The sequence below is a fragment of the Gopherus flavomarginatus genome, chromosome 3, assembly GCF_025201925.1.
Source record: "Gopherus flavomarginatus isolate rGopFla2 chromosome 3, rGopFla2.mat.asm, whole genome shotgun sequence".
Lineage (NCBI taxonomy): Eukaryota > Metazoa > Chordata > Testudines > Testudinidae > Gopherus > Gopherus flavomarginatus.
Window position 1 is genome coordinate 4,457,852 of NC_066619.1, and position 17,723 is coordinate 4,475,574.

Below are 17,723 nucleotides of genomic sequence, written 5' to 3' on the forward strand. Positions count from 1 at the left end.
GCAAGCTCACGTGCCCTTGCCCTCTTTTGTCTTGGAAGGGCCCTGGGTCGTGTTGATTACTGATTACTCTCGCCCCTCGCTCCACTGATATGGTCACAAGGTGCCTGTTATCTACCGGGTAATGAGCGTTGGGATAGGGCGGAGGTTCGATCACTGGATGCCCTGGGGGGGGGGTGACAAGTGCCCGAGGGTAGCAATGGGGATAACGCAAACAATCAGTCGTGGGGTTAAAAATTGAGGGTTTATTGAATGAGTCAGAGGTGAGGATAAGGAACAACTCAATACTAGTTACAACTTGGGCTTACAATATAATACCAGAACAAATAATAAAAATACTGCAATTACAAACAGAAGCTGACCCTGGTACTTCTCTAGGTCCCAGTAGTTATTCAGGTCCTTCCAGGGGTTAGTAAGGGTGATATTGGTGCTATTATTAACCATAAATGCAACAACTCGTCTAAATAAAAGCAAAATGCAATAAGACAACTACAGCTTGCCGTAAGACTCCGGCTTACAACACAATACAGACTCAGTTAGCAACAAAAGTAGCAAAATCAGTACCCAGGCATACTCACACACACAAACCACGAAAGTTTCATCATCACCGGTAATCGGGTAGGCTCCTTAAAAACTCGCGTCCGAGGGAGCCCTCAAGGTGATCAGGCTCGGTTACAAGGTCCAGCTTTTTTCGTTTCTCCCTGTCCACTCTATACGCACCGGCCAATTTATAAAGGTAATGACGTGTTCAATTTTTCGGCTAGGTTTCTCCTAATTAGGAGACTTGCAGGTGCCTTGTTACCACCCTCAGGGGCGGGGGGGGGGGGTTTCCTAGAAATGGCTGACCACAAAATTTGCCTAGCATCAAACGGTAACTTACAGGAAATGTTTTTCGCTTGAAACTGTGTGCTTGTTTCCTGAACATGGAGGCCAGGGCTGAAAGCTGCTTAAAGCTGCAGCACAAACACAAGCACTAACAGGTCGAAGCTTGATTTGTTTAAAATAAGGTAGCATGGTCCAGTGGGTAGAACATGGGACTGAGAGTCGAGAGAGCTGGGTTCTAATCCTGACTCTCACCACCACCCCACACCTGCTGCATTACCTGGAACAAGTCTCTTCTGCTCTGTCCATCTTGTCTGTTTAGACTGTAAGCTCTTTGGGGCAGGATCCAGTAGAGTTGGGCCTGCTTTTGGCTGGGATCTCTTGGTCTTTCTGCAATACACGTAAGAATCTGAGGACTCACCTCTTTACTTGCAACCATTGCTTAGACACCTCCTCTCCTGTCGTTTAAAAGAACCCCGCATTCTAAAGGAGAAGAGGTAGAAGTGTGTGTATGGGTGGGGGGCACCTGGGAAAGCAGCAGGCGTGTTAATTCCAGCTGACCGTTGTAATCCTCTGGGCGAGAGTCGTCTGGGAGGCCGGCTTTAATAGTTGTGCTGACAGGGGGTGTTTAAATGAGATTAAAGGAGCCCTTTCAAGTGTAAGCATCTCTGACCCTGCAGGTAAGACTTTCTGAAGCACGTATTAGGAAGACGATAATTCCCATCTTTTCTCTCCTTTTAAGCAACAAAATGAGGTTTAGGACTGACAAGGACTCTGCTAGGTCTCCTTTAGGCCTATTGTGAGGGACATGTCGGGTCTTCTGTATAAGAAGGTAATAGGCAAGGGTTTTGTCCCCCGCTTTCCAGCCTGGGGTGTCTCTGCAGATTTTAGAGGACTAGAGATGACACTGGATAGTTTTGGGTTCCCAAAAGCAGCTTCCCCTCCCCCCCGCCTTTCCATCTGTTGCCCTCTGTTTGCACACTCGTCCCCCTTCCTTCTTTTTGCTGGCGGGGAGAAGAACGCGGTGCACAGCGGTTGAGTGACAGCGATGAGATTGGGATGTTCTATTCTGCCCCGGGCAGTTTTGCATAGATGTTTGGCATTCCGAGCACTGCGCCATGAGGGCTTGTGGCTCGCAAGCTGGCTCCAGCATTCACGCCGAAGAGCGTTGGAGACGGAAGGAATGGTCTGAGCCAAGCTGGTGCAGAGCAGGTTTGAGATGGTTTCTCCACTGGCTGGTCAGTTCTGTTCGTTCCCTCTGGGCTAGATGGACCTTTGGTCTGACCCAGTGTGGCCATCACTAGTACAACACGGCCTGGGGAGTTGTGCTCTTAGCAGCTCCTCCTTGTCCATCTTTCCAGTACACACAGGACTCCAGAAGCACCCAAAAGAAACAGCTTGAGAGGTGGTTGGAGCTGGAGACGAAGGAAAGAGCTAATATGCTGGTGACCAGAGACCAGGGATGAGCCGGTGTCTAGGAAAGGTCCTATGATATGGACAGTGGTCAGAGACTAGATCCTTTGCCGTACTGTTGGATAAGAGGAAGTTCTGTGCACCGGGGGAAGGAGAATGGGTCATGGAGACTTTCATTCCTAAGTCACCAAGCCAGTCCTCCGAGTGCCACATCTTACCATCTGCGAGCTATTTTAGTGGCCTTTGCTAAAGGCATCTGCCCTGTTCATTCAATAGATAAAGTGGCGTTCCACCTTCTGGCTGGATCTTTGATCTCGTCTCACTCACCTCCTGCCAAGTCCTCTGCACACTCTATTCTGTCCTGTTCTCCTGCACCCATCACCCTGGTAGCTGAGTTCCATCTTCTCCTTCTCCACTTGCCCCATCAGCAGCTTCCCCCTGCTTAAAGAAGCAATCCAGGGCCTTGCCTCCAAACAAACTTGCACCAGTTTAGTTAATCTGGTGCAAAGCCATGTGTAAACGGCCCATTCCTGAGAGATTTGAAATAAGCTGAAATATGCTTGGGTTAAACTGAGTGTCCCACCTCTCCCTGGGTGAGAGTCTGTAGCTTGGAAATCCACAATGATTCCTTCTGGCTTTGGAGTCTATAAACCTCTGAAGTGTCACCATGAGAGATATTGGAACCTTATTTGAACTGAATTAAGGAACCATTTGCCAGCAGCCTCCTCTTTGAGGAGCAGGTTCAGTGGAGGGCAGCTGGGGCTGCTGCTTTGGGCTCCTGGCCCTTACACCCAAGATAACGATGCCCCAAGACGGGGCGTGCCGCTGGCTCATGTCATTGCTGCCAGCGAGAACGCGCTGCTCCCCTGCTGTGTGTCTGACACCTAGAAGAGCAAGCAGGGCGTGCAGCAGGCTGAGTTTGCTCTCCCTAGCTCCTGGGGGGCTGTGTACCGGCGTGCCGGCTGGCTCAGCAAGTTCATACATGCTCCGTCCTTCTCGCGCTGGGGATTTTCTTTGCCTTCCCACCAGCCCTTCAGGTCTGGGAAGACGCTGAAGAGAAACAATCCTGATATGCAGAGCACTGGGCTTTCAAATAGGTAACGCTCCCCACCCCCAGAGATTTGGTTGTACTCGGGCAGGGCAGGGTCAGCAAGGGTTGCTGCAGCCAGAGTGCCCCGCTGTACAGGTGGGGCTCTGAGGGGCATTAGGTCAGGGAAGGAAGCAGCCAAGCTTTTATTCCAGGGTCTGGGGGAATCACTGCTACAGATGGATGGGCTCGTTCAGGTCAGAACTGGCTCTAAGCTTCCCTCAAAACTGGAGACAAATTGTGGAGGTTTGAGAAAACCTTGGTTAATGTTTCCAGTTTCCTAATTTTTTCAGCTTCATCTAAAATTGTGGGAGGGGATGCTCTTTTTGTGTTATTTCCAGCCTGGACAAAAAATCTTGAAGTAGCAGAAATATCACCAGGAAAGCTGCTCTCATGATATTTCCTATCAGATCTCTGGTCTCAGGAGGTTCAGCCATGGGTCTTTCTGAACCTATGGAGGTGTCTCCAACCTGGCCCTGCAGACCTAGAGATGTTCTCCTTTTGTTGCTGCCCCCAAGAGGGCACTTACTCGGCATGGCAGAAAAGTATCCATCTCTTTTATTTTTGGACAGAAAATAGGGTTTTCAACAAAAATGCATGTGTGTGGGTGTGGGCGTGGGTGTATGTAAATAGTCTGTTTTCCATGAAACATTTTCATAGAATGTCAAAAAAAACAGATGCTCAAAACTTAGAAAGTTTTGGAGTTTCAGCCGAAACATTGAGCTAAAAAAAAAATCAACATTTTCCATAGAAAATTTTGACAAACATGAAAAATAATCATTTTTATCAAAATCTTCTGCAGGAAAACCCCCATATTTTCCAGCCAGCTGTAGTACTGAAAACAATGGATGGCTTCAACACAGGCATATAGAGAGGAAGGTTGGCTGTGTGGTTAAGGGCTGGCTGGGACTCAGGAAAGCTCAGCTTAACTCCAGGCTGTTTCATAGACTCCCTGTATGGCCTTGAGTAAGTCACTTAAACTTTCTGGGCTTCAGTTTCCCCATCTGTAAAATGAGGATGGTCATCCGTCTTTTCCTCCCACCCTTTGTTGGTCTTGTTTATTTCAATTGTCAGCTCTTCAGGGCCCCAAGGGGACTGCTAGGCCTGAGGGTCATAGCAGAAGGAGTAAGAGTAGTGATTTTAAATGGCTGAGTGGCTGGGGACTAGCAGGGGAGCATATGGGTTTGCCTTGTGGAATGGGCAGCAGAGAAGGGTTGTCTCGCGGGGCGACCAGCTGGTAGTGATGTGAGTTAACATAAGGGGACTTTACGCTTCAGGGCACAGGTTTGTAGCTGCAGAGGTCAGAAGGGACTTACACACACACACACACACACACACACACACGTTATCATTGCACAATTAGATGGATTTGGCAGCGTCATGGTTTTTCCTATGCATCTGGCTGTGGTGCCTGCCGGATGCAGGATACCAGAATAGATAATAGAATCATAAAACATGAGGGTTGGAAGGGACCTCAGGAGGTCATCTAGTCCAACCCCCTGCTCAAAGCAGGACCAATTCCCAATTAAATCATCCCAGCCAGGGCTTTGTCAAGCCAGGCCTCAAAAACCTCTAAGGAAGGAGATTCCATCACCTCCCCAGGTAACCCATTCCAGTGCTTCACCACCCTCCTAGTGAAAAAGATTTTCCTAATATCCAACCTAAACCTCCCCCTCTGCAACTTGAGACCATTGCTCCTTGTTCTGTCAACCCAATAGTCTGATCTGAGCCCACCAGGCCCACTCTGCTCTTTACAAAGCCGTGCTCTACATTGAAATTGGCCTTCCCTGTCCCACACCTCGCACCTCCTCAGGCTGTGGGCCACACCCCTGGCCGAGCTTATCCTTCAGGGGAGAGACCTTCCCATTGTCTCTGCTCTGTGCTCAGCCCATTCCCTTTTCCCTTCCAAATTCATCCAGGGTGACAGGAGCGTAGGGATGCACAGGCACTATGTGCCCAGCTGCTGTGTTGAGGCACAGCAGATGTGCGTGGTCGCCACAAGAGAAGATCTGTGCAAAGCAGCAACCCTCACGCATCCACAGTGCTGAGCCTAGCCCCTGCATCTCCCTCTGCGTGCGGTATCACTCGCAGCTGCTGTGCAGGGCTCGCCCAAACGGTGTTCACTAGGAGACGGGGATCCAGGACAGATCTGAATTCCCCTTTTTGAGTCCCATCAAGGCCCAGCACGATGGCCATGGCTTCGCTACACTCTTGCTGCAGTGTGGGAGCTGTGCCATTGCTGAGTTGGTTAGGGCAGGTTCATGTGTGCAGAGTGCTTTGTCAGTGTAAAGTGCTACCAGGACGCACGAGCTGGAGACCAGTTGTTCTCGTCACTGCAGGTGAAACGCCTGAACAATAAACCCGCTGTCTGTAGTCTCATGCAGAAGCAAAAGCAGCCACCCACCGGAGTCTAGCATGGAGGTTCCCTGGCTGCTGGCTGCTCACACGCTGCGGAATGCGCCTCCTTCCTCCAGCTGCTAAATCACATTCCAAGTAGCTACAAATGCACTAAATGTAGGTTTCTTCTCCCGGAGGCAATTGCTGGTAGCTACCATGCTGTTACACAACTGCCGATGGGAAGGCAGAGGAAGGCCGGGGCGTGGTGAAGGGTGGGGTGGGGTGAAGGTGACCCCAGTGCTGGGTGCTGTCCAATGGGAGGAGAGGTGGAGATTGGAGGTTGGCAAATGGCGGGAGGTGCAATGAGATGCTCTCTCTTGAAGATGGAGTGGACACTTTGAATACTTTTGAGATCCCTGTTCTAGTACTGAGGTCACTGGCAGGCACGTTTGTGGGAGGAGCCAGTTCGTAGTGAGTGTCAGAGAATAGGAATGGGAAGTGACTTTTGAATTGATAAACCATGGGAATCCTACCTCCGAAATCCAACACTAAGAATTAAGCTCATCCAATTAAGAACATAGGAACGGCCATACTGGGTCAGACCAATGGTCCATCTAGCCCAGTATCCTGTCTGCCGACAGTGGCCAATGCCAGGTGCTTCAGAGGGAATGAACAGAACAGGTAATCATCAAGTGATCCATCCCCTGTCGCCTATTCCCAGCTTCTGGCAAACAGAGGCTAAGGACACCATCCCTGCCCATCCTGGCTAATAGCCACTGATAGACCTATCTTCCATGAATTCATCTAATTCTTTTTTGAACCCTGTTAGAGTCTTGGCCTTCACAACATCCTCTGGCAAGGAATTCCACAGGTTGACTGTGTTTTGTGTGAAGAAATACTTCCTTGTGTTTGTTTTAAACCTGCTGCCTATTCATTTCATTTGGTGACACATTAATTCTTGTGTTATGATATAAATAACACTTCCCTATTTACTTTCTCCACACCAGTCATGATTTTATAGACCTCTGTCATATCCCCCCTTAGTCATCTCTTTTCCAAGATGAAAAGTCCCAGTCTTATTAATCTCTCAAATGGAAGCTATTCCAAACCCCTGATCATTTTTGTTGCCCTTTTCTGTGCCTTTTCCAATTCCAATAGATGTTTTTTGAGATTGGGGCTACCACATCTGCATGCGATATTCAAGATGTGGGAGTACCATGGATTTATATAGAGGTAATGTGATATTTTCTGTCATATTATCTATCCCTTTTCTAATGATTTCCAACATTCTGTTAGCTTTTTTGGCTGCCGCTGCACATTGAGTGGATGTTTTCAGAGGACTCTCCAGGATCTCTCTTGAGTGGTAGCAGCTAATTTAGACCCCATCATTTTGTAGAGATAGTTGAGATTATGTTTTCCAATGTGCATTACTTTGCATTTATCAGCATTGAATTTCATCTGCCATTTTGTTACCCAGTCACCCAGTTTTGTGAAATCCTTTTGTAGCTCTTCGCAGTCTGCCTGGGACTTAACTGCCTTGAGTAGTTGTGCATCATCTGCAAATTTTGCCACCTCACTGTTTACCCCTTTTCCCAGATCATTTAGGGCACAAAACCCAAAAACATGTGACCTAAGTTGTGTGCATTTAAAACTAACCAATAACATTTGCATTTTGAAGACCATGTAATCATCAGAACCAGCCCCTGAAACATCCCCAGGCCCATAAATAGCCTCAAAGGCTTTTGGGAGAATGAGTAAGTGGAAGACAGTCTCAGCCCGCTCCCTCGTAATGGCAAACAGAGAAAGAGGCTAAATCAGTGGAATGAAGTCTCCCCTGCAAATGATGCCCTCAGTTCCAATGATTCTGCTCACAGCCCTGTGCTGATGACCCAGTCCCTGGCACAAGCACGTGGCCCTCTTGGTGTAGCAGCTCTCCACAGGACACCGAACGATACGTTGTGCAATAGAGTCTTTAGCACTGTGTGGGTGGCTGGATCACACTGGCTTCCCGTGTCTGCTGCTGCTTGGCAGCCGCCCTGCAATGGACTGTCACGGCAGGTGCTTGAGACCAGGCCCCGAGCTGACGTGACCTTGAGCTTAAAGCTGATGCAATTAATGTGGGTTTTTTACTGAATGTCCCTTGGAAACAATGTGGGATGCCTCGGCCGTGTGCTGTCAGAATGTAGGCACAGTTGGCACCTGGGGTCTGACTCTCAGATACTCTCTGCTTGAACTTGGGCCAGAGATGGAGTGGGAGGGGGCTTTATGTGTCCCAGGGCTGCACAGGGGAAAGACGGCAACCTCAGGGATGCTCTACCTTCCGCCTTTCTACCCCAGCTCCCAGGAAGCAGAGAATCGCCATACACTCTCTGGCCATGTCCTCGATCCACCCCCTATGTCAGGGGCTGAGGGCACAGAGCAGGATGCCCCTGTGCAGGAGGGATTCTCAGGGACTTCTCTTTCAGCCACTTTGATGCTGCAAAAAAGGGTCTTAATTTAACAGAGAATAAAGCCCAGTGAATCTTCCAACATTGGACATTGCTGCCAACTGTCTCCTGGCTGCCAGCTACCCTCTGAGGGCTCTGTCGTCATTTCTGCATGAGCCGGAACTAGCTCATGTGGTCAGTCAGTGTAGAAATACAGGGCCCTGCCCTGCCACTTTTCCTCTAGGTGGATTGCACCTTCCACTTAGCTCATTCTGTGACACATGGAAGGGATCAAGTCATTCAGGATTCGACCCAGCTGGGGAGAAGCAGTTTAGGTGGTTCCTATAAAGGAAGGACTGCAGGGCAATAAGGAGGGTAAGGTAGTGGGGAGTTTCTGGGAAGGGAACCACCGAGAGGCTTGCAGGAAGGAGCTCTTGCCTTGGGACTGCCTTTGAAGGGAGAGGGCAGCTGGGAAGAAAGAGCCTCCTGCAGCAGGCCTAGGAGGAGAGTCTCCAGGGATGAAACCCAGAGGGGCAGTGGCGTGGGAAGGCCCTGGAAGGCCATGCTCTGCAGAGCTCGGGAGAGGGAGAAGAATCTGCAGGGACTGGTGCCTGAGAGGAGTTTTCCTTCCTTTGAGCTGGAACATTGTTACCCTGGAAGGTCTGGGAGCCTCAATGTGACCGAGTCACCCCCCAGGCCACTATAGCCCAGTGGAGGGGGAGGGGGAGGCAGAGGGGCTGCAGTGCTGGGTTTGGCCAGGGCGAGATGCTGCAGAGTGGTAAGTCTGCGGCAGGACTTGGTAAGGTCTCAGCACACTATCCGCTGGAGTGCCCTGCACAGGCAGGATGTCACCTGGTGGCAGCCTGCTTCAGGGGCTTCTCCCATCCCTCATAGGGAGGGAGGGCGGCCCTGCAGCAGAGCAGTGAGCCCTGCTCGGGGGACGGGAACTGGAAGTGAGTTTAAACAGCAGGGAAAGGTTTGTGAGCCCCAGGAGAGCGAGCTCTGTGCTCATTCATGGCACTTCAACCTCCTGCCCCCAAGATTCCCTCTTCCTCGGGTTTTCCATTGAGCCTTCGATTTGAGCTTGTGGTGATGTGCCAGGCTGTGTCCAGATGGGTTCTCTAGCTTGCGTGTTTTATGTGGAATATGCTTTGCTGTTTGGGCCAATTACGGCTCCCCTGTTAGGAGTTTAAATGGACGCCATATGGCTAAAGAGCCTATAAGCATGTTCCATGTTACACGACAAACCTTCTGCACATTACCAACGTAGCACCTAACATTACTGAGTTTGCAATGATTTTAAAAGGCTAATTTAGTTTCCCCGTTTGTGCCGTCTACCCCGGCGTGAACCACGAAACCAGACTCCCGGATTGCCTGGTGCTTTGCACGCACGTTTCACTCGATGCGGCACTTGCATCTTCCCGCTCTCTGGGCCAGGACGCCCGCTGCACTGCCTGCCGTGCAGGTGCAGAGGGCTAGGTGGAGGCTGGTCTCTCAGCCCTGCTGAGGAGGTGATATGTCGTTGCGCTGCCGCCGGACACAGATTGCAGCTGAATCTCGATTGCTCCCCGGCTCGGCTCTTGCTCCGAGTGGTGCTTTCCGCAGCCCTGCAAAGGATAGCGCTTGCGTGGCTAACCTGGCCCAGCGCTGGAAGTTGGCACACTGGGGTCAGGGCAGAGAGACACCCCCACCCTTCTGTGCCTACCTCTCTGCTCAGAGGACTGGGGGATTAGAAGGGATGATGCAGGGAGCTATAACGTGGCTGTGACGGGGATACCGGTGTCTTCAACCCTTGACTCTTTCTGTTTTTAATGACATCATTCTGTTTAACCCTTGCCTTTCCTCTACCTCGTTTCACCCCTCATTACCTACATGGGGGCATGAGTCTCCCCTCCCTTTGGGGTAATTCTGGAATAACGCCTACCCCGAGGCCCTTAGACAGCATCCCTGTGTGTCTGTCTCTTCTACACCATGTTTTTCGCACCTACGCAGCTCTAGGAAATGTTAAATAACGAGGGGTCATCATGCTGGCGGTGACCCTACCTCTGCCCTGCAATCGGTGGTGCTGGAACTAGGGGTACTGGGGGCACTGCCACATCCCTGGGCTTCAAGTGGTTAAAAAAACAAAATTCCAAAGATCTAGTTTCCGTCAGCAGCACCCCCAGTATAAAAATTGTTCCAGCCTCACAGCCTGCAGTGGTGGCAAGCCACTGAAGTGGGGGGGATTCTAAACAGGTGATGCAACACCCACCGTCAGACAAACCTATTTCACCACCTTGGTGTGGGGGATTGGAGAGGTGCCCTTCCAGGGTCCCCAGCAACGGCCCTCTCAATTTAGCAAGATGCCAGGCTGTTTCCTCCGCTGCCCCGAGCTCCTGGTAGGATTTCAGCACCCAGAATGGGGACGGTGGTTGGCTGCACAGCTCTGTCTCATGTTGTTTCCAGGGCAGTCCCAGGCAAGACAAACCTTCCAGCCAAGCCATGCGGCTTGAATTGCACCGTCCTTGCTGGCGTGCCGCTATTCCGGTCAGGAGCTCTGATTTGTGGAGAGGGACATGCTGGGGGGTCAGGCAGCATCATGCAGGCGGGAGAGGATGCTCTGGAGTGGAAGGGGACATTTTCTTACACACATGGACCCAGCTGTGCTACCATCACCTTCCCTAGGACCTGTCTACTTAGAGTGTGTCAGTTGTGCCAAAGTGTGTGCCGGCTGCTTGACATGTTCGGCTGGGCGTCGAAGAGCCACCAGATTCATTTTCACTCCTCGCCTGAGCCAGGAAAGTTGCTTCCCTTCCTTCTATTTGTATTCTAGTAGGACCTAAACCCCCTTACCCCTGAGGGCTGGAACCCGCCCAGTTGTGTCAGGTGCTGTACGCACACATCAAATAGAAGAAAGTCCCTGCCCAAGTACATTTGCAGTCTCAAACACAAGGCAAACAGCTCTAAAGAAACAACTTTCCAAAGTCCTCTCGGTCTGTTTGCTACAGCAGGGAATAGATAGTACGGCTAGATGCCATGGTGATGGCATCATACACGTGTCTATGGGCCAGTGGAGCAGGCAGGCCTGGGTGTGTGTAGGCAGGATTACCTACAGCCTGGCCTTGGGACCATTCCAGAGAGGTCTCAGCCCTTTAGCTGCACCGAGCCATTTTCCCAGCTCACCGGCCCCAGCCCCCTCCCTTGCAGAGCATGTCAAAGCGAGCTAAAGTGACCCTTTTGAAGAACGGCTGTGCAGGCGGGGAGGGGCACGTGCGCTCTGAAATGGCATGGTGCCCCTGGCATGCTGGAGCCAGCGCATGGACTGACTCATTTGCAGCTTGTAAAACTCTCTGTGGATGACTTGCATGTCTCGGGCACGGAAGGGATGGAAACAGGATCTGCCAGGGGAGTGGGGCTGCTGCTCCTGCGATGAGGCCGAACGGGCGTGCTGGGAGCGAGGGGGCACCAGGGGAGGGGTGGGCTCATAGAATCGTTTGGGGCAGGCTGGGCCGCTGGTGGGTTGTCACATCAGTGCCCCCGCATCGTGGCAGGATTGGCTAGGGCACTTCTGACCCATCCTTCTGTCAGCCCGGAGCCGTCCTCAGTGACAGGGAATCCCACACGCCAGCCCTGGGGAGCCCCTTTCTTCAGCCAAACCACTCTTCTCCCAGCTCCCCTAACGTCCTCGCTCCTCGCTGAACCTCTAGTCCATGACTTCCTCATGGACCTACTCCATAGCACTGGTCCCTCTCCCCTAGGGAAAGGCCCTGTCTGTGTCTGGAGGCGGTTCTCATGCTTCCTGCCCCACCAGACAGAACGTAGCCCAGTGCCCTCACCTTTCCTCCCAGCTCCTGCTCCCCTAGCGATTTTTGTTTCTTCCCCACTGCAGTGTGTCTGAGGCTCTCCTAACATGCAGGACTAATGGAGACGAGCCCCGCAGCCTGGCCAAGCAGGATAATTGCTTCACTTGGCTTACTTGTGTCACCCCATCTTCTGTACAGTGTCCTGGACAGGTCTAGTGGCTAATAGAATAATATCCGTACTACAGAGGGAAGCATGGGCTTAAAGATGCATGGAGGAGGCATGCAATGATTGTTGCTGTCTATTATTTCTAGTACTGTAGCACCCGGCGGTCCCATCCTAGGTCAGGGCCCCATTGGGCTGTACACATCCACCATGAGGGACAGTCCCTGCCCCACGAGGTTCCAATCTAAATAGACAAACAAAGGGCAGGAGGGGAAGTGGCTTTCCCAGGGTCACCCAGCAGTTCAGAGGCAGGAATAGAACCCAGGTGTCCTGGGTTTCAGGCCAGCGCCCTGTCTGTGGTGCCTTATGGCCATTTCAGATGAGATACCAACAGCTACTGCAGAGTTCTGTCACCTCCTCTCATGTCTTAGATCCGGCCCCTGGACACGTGCAGCTCCCAGGGGCAATGCAGTGGAGGGCGTTGGAACTGGCTCATAAATAGGACCTGATTCCAAACTTTCTCTGGGAGTACGATTGTAACGTGTGGCTACTGAGATCAGGGACCCAAGCTTTGGGTATCCCTAAATCTCTGACTGCCAGAAGTTGGGACTGGATGCCAGGGGATGGATCACTCGATAATTGCCCTGTTCTGTTCATTCCCTCTGGGGCACCTGGCACCAGCCACTGTCAGGAGACAGGATACGGGGCTAGATGGACCTTTGGTCTGACCCAGTGTGGCTGTTCTGCTGTTCGTCTGCCACGCCATTCAGAGGCATCTACCTCTGGTGTGGAGTGCTGCAGCTGCTTAACAATGCACAGCAACACCCCCCAACGGGGTTGTTTGGGGCGGGGATGTCGGAGCTTAGAAGAGGATGGGGAAAATAACATGCCCATAGGAATGCGTAAGGGGTATTTCTAAGTGCTCAGTTCTGCTCTCAGCTATACCAGGGCTGTTCCCATCAAAGGCCTCAGGAGTTACTCCAAAGTAACAGTGGGCAGGGCCCAGAGCTCACATCCTCGCTCTAGTGGAAAGTCGCACAGGCTATTTAGGACCACCTCAGTGACATTTGTCCTCAGCAACACAGTGCCACCAGCTACCCAGCGCCCCCTTGCTAGACACCGGTGCGCGGCTTTAGTGCCAACTCCTGGGGTTGAGTTTCTCCTCTGAGTACAGAGCACTCTCACCTGAAGGACAAACCATGACCCATCCCTGTCGTTTGCTTCCACAGATGGCCAACCCTGTCCCGTCAGCCTGCTGCGTGGTGCTCGCCGCAGTGATGATGGTGTACGCTCAGAGGCACAGCCAGCTGGGTAAGTGAATCACAGCTCCCCCTCCCTGGCCCGCAAAGAATTCTGTCTCTGCGAGAGCGTAGGACCTGTTTATCATGTATCTCTCGTAGCCCTCTGCCTCTTATCTCCCGGTCCGATCTGTGTGCTCCATTTGCAGTGTCTGTATCAGGCTGTGTGTCTCATCTCCTTTCATGTCCTCTTCTCCGCTCCCCGCTGCATTTAGGAGGACAGCGCCCGGCCATGCACTGGGCTATGAGCCCTGCGTTCGTCGGCTGCTATAGAGGTGGCACTGGCGAATGGAAGGGGGTGACTGTGACGAACTGGGAATGTTCTTGATGTTTCCTCTGAATACAGTGTTGGTGCCTCAGTGTCCCCTATGCAGTTCTTAAGTATCTAGGTGGTGGGATAAGGGCATGTGATTTCTGAAGAGCAAAGGGACAGTGCACCTAAATGCCTGACACTCTGTCTCCTAGCAACTGATGGCCTGGGCCCCTCCTCTGCAAAGGTGCCAGCTGAAGGTGTTGGAGACAAAGAGATCAGGTGACCTCCTGGCCCGGGAAAGGGGCTGAGCAGAGAGGAGGGGCTGGGAGGGGTTGTTAGTCTGGAGCTGGCTGGGGTCGAGGAGTGGAGAGCAGACGTGGGGTCTGGTTCACTGCCCCCCAGAATGGACCCGGCCGAGGGGTCCGGTTCGCTGTATCTACAAGCTCTGTTTTAGACCCTGTTCCTGTCATCGAATAAACTTCTGTTTTACTGGCTGGCTGAGAGTCACGTCTGACTGCAAAGTGGGGGTGCAGGACCCGGTGGCTTCCCCAGGACCCCGCTGGGGTGGACTCGCTGTGGGAAGCGCACGGAGGGGCAGAGGATGCTGAATGCTCCAAGGAGAGACCCAGGAGGTGAAGCCGTGTGAGTTTCTTGCCCTGAACAAGTCTGCTCCAAGGGAGGAGGCTCCCCAAAGTCCTGCCTGGCTTGGTGGGGAGCAGTTCCAGAGCATCGCCTGGTGACTCCGTGACAACTGGTGGTAGCGGTGGGATGTACTGCACCCCGTGAATGGCGCTGCTTGCAGTAAGTGACTGGGGAGCAGTAAAACAAAGGAGAGATAATGAGGACCAGGCGTGCTGAAGACTCAGAGAGAGACGGTTTCAGGGGGCAGTTAACCTCTGGGAGTGTGTGACCAGCGAGAAGGACTGTTGGAGTAACGGGGTCCCCCTGAGGACTGCAGCGAGCAGTCTCGGGGCGGAGGAGCTTGCCGCTCGACCCTGGGAGAGAGAAGGATTTTTGCAGTAGCAGGGTTCCCCTGGGGATTGCAGGAGCAGTCCCAGGGGCGGAGGAGTCTGCAGCTTGACCCTGGCAAAGAGGTGGTGACCACGAGAAGGGGCTGCCACACCAGGGGTTCTTCCTGGAAACCATGGGGGAGCCAAGAGCACACAGGCCTGTGAGTCCAGAGCCACTTGGGAACGGTGAAGTGATGGCCTATCACCATCTCCTTGAGAAGGACATTGTGATCCTGTGCACAAAGAGAGGGTTACGCATGGGGAAATTCACCAAGGCACAGTTAATCGTGCAGTTGGAGGAGAAGCACCGCTCTGAGGAGCAGTTTCCTGGCCCGGATGGGGCTACAAGAGGATCTGAGAGCAGCTGGAGCATCAGCCAGGCATCCCCGGGAGTCTGGTCCCCAATGAGACGAGGGTCTTCACGATTGGGTTCCCCATCAGGAGATTGGAGACGGATGGGATGGGAGCAGAGCCCGAGAGAGCGAGAGGACCGTGAGAGAAAGCAAGAGCCCGAGGAAAAGCTGCAGGAGAAGCAGCAGCAGCGTGGACTGGTGATGGTGGAGCAGAGAGACATAGAGGGCTGCCCAGGGGTCAGTGGGGAAACACGCCTGTGGGGGCGAGACCCTGGGACAGAGAGAACTGTGGTGGTGCAGCCCCAGATGCTGAGGGACTGTGGGACCTGGGTGAAGTTCCCTGGAGTGAAGCCCCTTGCCCTGCCTATGGCCCAGATCCCTGTGCAGACCCAGGAGGGACTGGGCTGGCTGGTCGTTGGGGTTCTCCAGGATATCGGCTGGGAGGCCCTGTTGGGGGGTGACTGTCTCCCCATGGGACAGGATCCAGGCCCCGCTCCTGTAACGGCCGAGGGTTTGAATTCAACTCCAGGGAACCAATTGGCTAGGATGGAAATGGTCAGTGAAAATGCAAATGACCTGGCTGGCACGGGGGAGGGGCTGCTGGGCTCAGGATACCTGCCTACCTGTAACCAGCCCCCTGGGGCTGAGTGGGAGGGAGAGATGCTCCCCACCCCCCTGCACACCGGAGAGGGGGCTCACGCTGGCTCTGATGCTGTGACCAGAGCAGAGAGCTCGCTGCCTGGCCCCACTGGGACAGCAAGGGCAGTACTGAGCACGGGGGGAGCTGAGACCCCATCTGAGTGGGGGGACACCCGGGCAGGGCAGGTCAGCTGCCAAACAGGTTTGCCTGGTCCAGACGTGCTGCTGGGAAGTGATTACACAGCAGGGAGGGAGCTACCAGGGACAGGGCTCAGCGGGGCTGTGACCCCAGGCCCAGCCAGCGAGAGGGAACAGGTCCCACTCCCTGCCCCAGCTGCTGAATCCCAGACCGAGCTGCAGAGGGATCCCTCCTTGGAGAAGCTGAGAGAATTTGCTGGCCACAGCGCTGCAAACGCCCTTGGGGAAGGCTGCAGGGACAGAGTCCTGCAGGAGAAGGGATTCCTGTACTGGGAATGGGCTCCCCAAGGGGAAGTAGAACTGGGGGGAATCAGGAGGCAGCTGGTGGTGCCCCAGGAATCCACAGGGTTCTTCCCGTTAGAGCTGCTGGATGGGAGGAGAGTGAGGGGACCCCTGGCCCCGGAAAGGAAGGATTGGGAGGAGAAGGGGGAAACCCCCTGGGGGATCTCTTCCCTGAGGTGGGAGCCAATCTCCCCATCAGGTGTTCCCCATTCAGAGTCACTGAGAAAGCAGCCCAGAACCTGGAGAGAGAGGTCAAGGACCTGCTGGCTTTAGATGGGATCCAGCCGTTTTACAGCCCATGGGCCTCACCCGTGGGGCTGAACCCCAAGGGAGACAGGATGATCTGGTTTTATGGGGGCTATCGGAAGCTTAAAGCCATCACAGTGTCCGATGCCGACCCCATGCCTAGGCCTGGGGAGATTCTAGACAAGCAAAGGGCGATGGAGAACTTGGCCCTGGCAGACACTGATAACATGTGCATCTTTAGCCAGACCTGGGAGGAACAGGTGTCCCAGGTGAAGAGGGGGCTGGGCTGCCTCAAGGAGGTGGGACTGACGGTAAAAGCTGGAGAGTGTAAGGGGGGACGGCAGAGGTGTTGTGTCTGGGCCACAAAGTGGGGAGCGGCGGCCCAAGCCCAGAGCTGGCCAAGGCCAAGCTGAGGGCTCTTAACCAAGAGAGCCCGAATCACTGCCCAGAGTGCTGGGAGAAGACCCAATCCCAGCTTGAACCCCAGGGGTATTGGGGTGGCAAAGGGTGTGGGCTGCATAAACCTTCCCACCTGCGGCCTGCAAGTGCCATCGAGCACACCTGACCTAAGGGAGGGCGTGAGACTGGACTGTCCTGGTGTAACTCACACCAAGGAATGGGAGAGATGCTGGGGCATCCATGGGAACCTTGGTGGGTTCGAACTTCCCCAGGTCACTGGCTGGAGTGACCTCGCTCAGTTCGGTCTCGAAAGGGGGAGAGATGTGATGAACTAGGAATGTTCTTGATGTTTCCTCTGAATACTGTGTTGGTGCCTCAGTGTCCCCTATGCAGTTCTTAAGTATCTAGGTGGTGGGATAAGGGCATGTGATTGCTGAAGAGCAAAGGGCCAGTGCACCTAAATGCCTGGCACTCTGTCTCCTAGCAACTGATGGCCTGGGCCCCTGCTCTGCAAAGATGCCAGCTGAAGGTGTTGGAGACAAAGGGATCAGGTGACCTCCTGGCCCGGGAAAGGAGCTGAGCAGAGAGGAGGGGCTGGAGGGGGTTGTTAGTCTGGAGCTGGCTGGGGTCGAGAAGTGGAGGGCAGACGTGGGGTCTGGCTCACTGCCCCCCAGAATGGACCCGGCGGAGGGGTCCGGTTCGCTGTATCTACAAGCTCTGTTTTAGACCCTGTTCCTGTCATCGAATAAACCTCTGTTTTACTGGCTGGCTGAGAGTCACATCTGACTGCAAAGTGGGGGTGCAGGACCCTGTGGCTTCCCCAGGACCCCGCTGGGGCAGGCTCGCTGTGGGAAGCGCACGGAGGGGCAGAGGATGCTGAATGCTCCAAGGTCAGACCCAGGAGGTGAAGCCGTGTGAGCTTCTTGCCCTGAAGACAGTCTGCTCCAAGGGAGAGGAGGCTCCCCAAAGTCCTGACTGGCTTGGTGGGGAGCAGTTCCAGAGCATCGCCCAGTGACTC

At 53.5% G+C, this 17,723-nt stretch overlaps 1 protein-coding gene across 5 annotated transcripts in view; it reads left to right on the top strand.

The window, feature by feature from the left end:
• The window catches only part of CNTFR (ciliary neurotrophic factor receptor), a 473,976-nt gene that overhangs the window by 224,594 nt on the left and 231,659 nt on the right, over positions 1-17,723 (top strand). For all 5 annotated transcript variants that reach the window (XM_050943669.1, XM_050943673.1, XM_050943674.1 and 2 more), the window contains one exon: positions 13,257-13,338. In XM_050943669.1, coding sequence (XP_050799626.1) covers positions 13,257-13,338 — 82 coding nt within the window. The remainder of the gene's footprint in view (positions 1-13,256; positions 13,339-17,723) is intronic.